Source organism: Labrus mixtus, chromosome 11 (genome assembly GCF_963584025.1).
Source record: "Labrus mixtus chromosome 11, fLabMix1.1, whole genome shotgun sequence".
NCBI classification, from domain to species: Eukaryota; Metazoa; Chordata; class Actinopteri; order Labriformes; family Labridae; genus Labrus; species Labrus mixtus.
Genome location: NC_083622.1, coordinates 11,077,531 through 11,082,981, shown reverse-complemented (window position 1 = coordinate 11,082,981; position 5,451 = coordinate 11,077,531). Strand labels below are relative to the sequence as shown.

Genomic DNA, 5,451 nt, shown 5'->3' with positions numbered 1-5,451 from the left:
AAGCTAGCTGTTTCCCTTTATTTCCAGTCTTTATGCTAAACTAAATTAAGATAAATTAAGCTAGGCAACTGCCTGCTCCTCCTTCAAACTTACAGTAGGTATAGCCTACATGTGTAAGTGGTATCTACCTTCTCGTCTAGCTCTCAGTAGAAATGTGAATAAGGGTATTTTCCTTAGTGTCTGTATTATTTTTTAAATGGAGATCACAGCTAGCGCACATTAAAGCAAGACTATAGATTTAAAGATGAAACTAATTCTAATTGTTGGCAACAAAAGGTTTCCTTAACAACAAAAACACTTCTTTGCTTTTATATGATTTGTAGCTACAACAAAACCAGACCTGGTATAACCAGTTGTTTGTGTTAGCTAATGTTAGCTGTGAGCAAACTTAAGACTGTGCTGTGTAGCTGCCATTGCTTCCTCTGTTTGCTAACTTTAAGACTCTGTGTGACGACTTTGAAACACAACGTTTTACAATCTTTACAATACCACAGACATGGTTACATTGTGGCAACAGTGGTGATAATTCATCTTGAGTTACATCTGGCTTTAAATCTTGAAAAAAACAAATGTCCAGAGAAGTTTAGAGGAAAAAAATACTCAGCAGTGCATATTTTTTTTTTTTTTTACGGTGAGTGGTTAGGCCTATAGGAAGGCTCCCGGATTTGATCGAGGATCTTTGATATTTCTGTATTTGTGGGCAAGCCAAACACCAACGATCTGAAAGGAAAAGTAAGAGTCAGCTTTCCTGAATTTCACACCAATTTTCGCATTTTAAAGCACATCACCATGACTTTTTACTGACCTCGGTAAAACTGAAGAACAGTCCGATACCTCCCACAAACCGCAGCACCTCTCCTGCGTACTGCTGGATGATGCTTGCGCACGTGTTACAAATCACCGGAGGGTTGCTGTGAAAGCATCGCTAGAGAAAGGGGACGTTGAGAGAAAATTCAGAGGCAGAAAATACAAAACGCAATTGAGGAAATAATATCCCAAATGATTAACTTACAGCTGCACATGTGCCATTGGGGTTGAAAGAAGAGTAACCACAGCAGTCGAGGGTTTTCTCGACGTCCATTTGAGTGGATTCAGATTTGTTCCATCCAACCTCCAGGAGATTGTTCTGCAAATGATAACTTGTTTATTTTAAATATTGCAAAGATGGGCAGCAGACTGATGTGGCAATGAAGAACAATCACAATATTCTTAACTATAAAGTTGTGTACAATGAACACTGTTAGAATGAGAAGGCAGACTTGAGAGCATGAGTATTTACCCGAGGTAAACTATAAATTGTAAACTACTGTTTTGGTCCAAATAGAAGACAACCCTAGTTACAAGAAGACCCCTACTTTTTAAGACTAACTTTTGGAAAAACACTCAAAAACACTGAGAGGACCAAATCTGTTTTTAACATGTGAAATAAAATGTAGTTTTCAATATCTTTAGATTAAACCGTTACATTTTTATTACATTCATTTTTCAATCATTTCCAGTAGGTAGTAGTAGTAGCTCAGTGTGTAGGGACCTGGGTTGGGAACTGGAGGGTTGCCAGTTCAATTCCCAATACGGACCATAATATGGAAGTTGGTCTGGTAGCTGGAGAGGTGCCAGGCCACCTCCAGAGTACTGCTGAGGTGCCCTTGAGCAATGCCCCGAACCCCAAACCGCTCTAATGCGCTCCCTGTGTAGCAGTGTGTAGCAGCCCCACTCTGACATCTCTCCACTAATGCATGTCCACAGGTCCTGTTTGTTCATGTGTGTATTTCTGACCTGTGTGTGTGAGACGTATGTCTGAATAACAGAGTTTCCTTCAGGGATTAATAAAGTATATAACATTCAAATTCAAATAGACTTTACCGTCACTGATTTTTCCCGTCTGTCTTGTATACAGTGACATATGTTGGCATATTAAAAAATACAGCCGTTTGGTCAGGATTGCTCATCTGATCCAGGCGGTACGTGTGCTTTTTCTTTAAGTTAATCACAAAGCGCTGAAAGGACAGGGGCTTCTCTGAAGCCTGAGCGCAGGTGCTGTGTACCCTCGTTCTGTGTTTTAATAACATACTCACACACTCCTGTCAATCTCCTGGAGACGTTTGAACACCATGGTAGGATTTCTTCTGACTGTTAGCGTTCCTGAGACGGCTTTTTTGGGCAAACAGTTTTCGGACATTACACTCTGTAGCATTATATGTCTCTGTGGTTTAAAGCCTCTGCTTCATTAATAACCATGATCTGAAAATTGGCATTATAACTCCACATCAGTTGTTGGTTGACTTGACCTGCTTTCGAGTCACTTTGTTCTGGCCAATCGCAGTGTCTCTCTCTGGACGAAACTAAGACGATCTCACTTTTTTAAGGAAAAAAAAACCCTGTCTTATATTTGGACCAATACGACCTTGAGATGCATAATTCAGCAAAGATAAAACAAACATACCTGTTGGTCTTTATTCAGGGACAGACATGCGCAGGACACAGAAAACTGCACGACAAACACTATGAACAGGATTATCATGTACTGGACAGAGTTGAGGAAGTTTAAGTTTGATTAAAAAAATCATGAAAACTTTCTGAAATCTCTCAGTGTTGCTGCCACATGAGAGCGTCAAACATTGGAATACAGAGGACTAAAATCCTCCTGGAGCTTTTTGATATTTACTTTTCATTTTGTTTTAGCACACAGCAGCTGTCAGACAGTCTTAGGTTCCTGCAAACAAACCTGGAAGAAAAACCAAAGGATACAAAGAAGAGCAGGACCTGGTGGTGCTTCAGGGCGCCGCACAGACCCACAAAGGCGACCATGAAGAGGAAGATGCCCACGCCGATGACCCCCGCCACCACCCTGATGCTGGAGACCAGGCCGAACCATTTCCCCCAGGCTGCCACTCCGACAAGCAGCAGACTCACCATCTGAGGAGGAAGATGGAAAAAAAAATGTTGGCATGAGAGGAGGAAGTGCAATCAGTGTTATCTGTTCAAGGAAGTGTGCACGTCTCATGGAGGTCCAAACATTGTACCAGCCGGAAGATAAAGCGGTTTATTACACTCATACTGTTGTTCTAGTTGTACCTACATGATGTGTATTAACTACTCTTCTTCAAGTTTAAGATAAAAAGCAGCTCTGTTTTTTAACTCAACTCTGCAAGCTTGCTGATCACTGATACTCTGAGATATTAAACCCTGATCGTGTGACACAATTAGGCAGGTTAAAATTCGAAATGCATATTTTTTTGTCCAACTTGCAGCCAGCCATCAAACTAAAATGACATTTGTCTGCCACCAAAAATGTCCCCCAGAGTGTATTAATCTTTAAATGTCTGAATCTGGCTCTCAACATTTACAGAGAGCAGAGAAACATCACTCTCAGGTTCAATGAGGGCTCCCTAACCTTAATGTCAGAGGCTTTTTGGGCCTTGTGAAGTTATAGAGAAGACCGCAGGCTTTACTCCGGGCTGAAAAAGGAACCATGGCTGAGCCCAAAATGTTGCACTCATTAACTACTCAATTCTTACGACTAACAGATTTATATGCAAAGGGCTCAAAATAGAAAAATAAAGAAAATTGGACACTACTTTTGGACATTTCTCTGCACCCTCAATCACGTTGCCATTGTTCATGATGTATGGGTAAGACATCTTCAGTTTTACACTACTTTTCATAATGCACTGCGGAAACTTTGAGACCCTTATATATGGTTTATATTAGCGCTCTGTAAACATTCAAAAACGACAATAGGGGCCGCTGGTGGCGCAGTGGTTAGAGCGCACGCCCCATGTATGGAGGCTGTAGTACTCCAAGCGGGCAGCCTAGGTTAGAATCCGACCTGTGGCTCCTTTCCCGCACGTCATTCCCTACTCTCTTTCTCCCTGATTTCCGACTCTATCCACTGTCCTATCTCTCCAATAAAAGGCACAAAATGCCCAAAAAAAAAACTTTAAAAAAAAAAAAAAAAACACAACAAATGATCGAATCCACTAAAAGAGTATTAGGAAGTGGAAGTTTTGAAGACAGAGCTTTTGACTTTTATGCATTTAAATTAAAATAATGAATCTTGATGTTACTGTTAATTCATACTGAAAGTACTTGTATTGCAAAGAGGTAAATAATACAATGTGGAGTATAATTCACAGTAACCTAATGTTATTTTGTAAAAATAGATTTAAATAACTGTTATATTTCTACCCATACTATGATGATCACAGTATCAATCTTCATCTGTTTATTTGCAAGATAATCATATAGGCCTATGGTCACTTGTTTTTGCTCAACGTGTTTAAATGTTGTATTTAATTGTTTCCTTTAAGTGACACTTTTTGAAGTATTGGACTTGAATAGGGAGCTATTTACTTCTCTTAGAGATGCCTTTCAATGAAGGGCTGCACCCAACAATTATTTCATTATCCACGGATTTAGGGCAAGAAGTTACACAGCCCGATCAAATTATTTTTTCTGTTCAATTATCTGTCTTCAAGGACCTTAACCCTTAAGATAATAATCATGCATGACACATTAAAGTGTCAACATATGAGAAGCTTATACCATCATGTTTTTCTACCTTTCATTAGATCAGTGGTTCTTCGCTGGTCTAGCCTTATATTAGGACCCACCACCAACTCTTCTTATATTTTTCAACCAATCAGATTTAATTATTACAAAATTGAGCAGTTTGGACAGATGATACAAAAAAAAAAACCCACACATGTTTCTTAAAAAAAACCTCCTTTAAAAAGCGTTTCACTGACTTCTTGACGAGTATTTCTTCAGGCACACGAGAACAGCACCGCGACCCAATTCTGGGTCCCGACCCACCAGTTGGGAACCACTGCTTTAGGCTACCTGACTTGCTACAGGGGTTTATGCAAATGTATTATTACAGCAACAAACGGTTTCAACCACTCGGCTCATGAAGTTTTGTTTCTATGTAACATGACGTCACTTTAGCGAGTCGTGAACAAAGTTTTCACAGACTAAAAGATCTTGCACGCCGATCCGATGGGCTATTTCGTACAAATTCCCTACACGGCAACTCATGTTTCCGATTTTTCTGATGCCCCTTGAAAGCAGGTTAAAATCATCACCTGCCACCATCACATGCGCGTGACATTTCCTCGTCAAGAAAGCGGACAAAAGCCCATTTTCACCCTATCCTCCTGCTCAGCTTAGTGTTCGACATTTAGAAGTGACAGTGACGACACAGTCAGAGAAACGTTTCCATCTCTCTAAAAGCAGTAAATTCACACTTACAACGTAAAGTATATTCAGAGCGCAGAGTCCGTTCTTGGTGCAAACGAATCCGCCGCAAACCATCGCTGCTCTCTAGAAAAAGTCCTTCAAACAGAAAGATTTTGACTTCTCCAGCTGTTTCACTGAGACTGCGTTGGTGTTTCAGGCTCTCTAGGCTCCGTGTGGCTTCTTGTCTGCAGGTGGAAAACACCAGAGAGAGCG

At 40.5% G+C, this 5,451-nt stretch overlaps 1 protein-coding gene across 1 annotated transcript; it reads right to left on the bottom strand.

Annotated features, from left to right (window-relative positions):
* Positions 1 to 202: 202 nt before the first annotated feature.
* tspan13a (tetraspanin 13a) lies at positions 203 to 5,451 on the bottom strand. Its single transcript, XM_061049983.1, has 6 exons — positions 5,251 to 5,451; positions 2,749 to 2,916; positions 2,444 to 2,524; positions 1,013 to 1,126; positions 806 to 925; positions 203 to 720 (listed from the first exon to the last, which is right to left on the bottom strand). Exons 1-6 carry the CDS (start codon positions 5,311 to 5,313, stop codon positions 646 to 648), a joined length of 621 nt encoding a protein of 206 aa, XP_060905966.1. The 5' UTR covers positions 5,314 to 5,451; the 3' UTR covers positions 203 to 645.

Excerpts from the sequence above, each read along its gene's own strand:
- tspan13a (XM_061049983.1), bottom strand. The coding sequence starts at position 5,313 with ATGGTTTGCGGCGGATTCGTTTGCACCAAGAACGGACTCTGCGCTCTG. Across the intron at positions 2,525-2,748 it reads ACCAGGTCCTGCTCTTCTTT|TACATGATAATCCTGTTCAT; the intron begins GTATCCTTTGGT and ends AACTCTGTCCAG. Across the intron at positions 926-1,012 it reads CCAATGGCACATGTGCAGCT|CGATGCTTTCACAGCAACCC; the intron begins GTAAGTTAATCA and ends CCCTTTCTCTAG.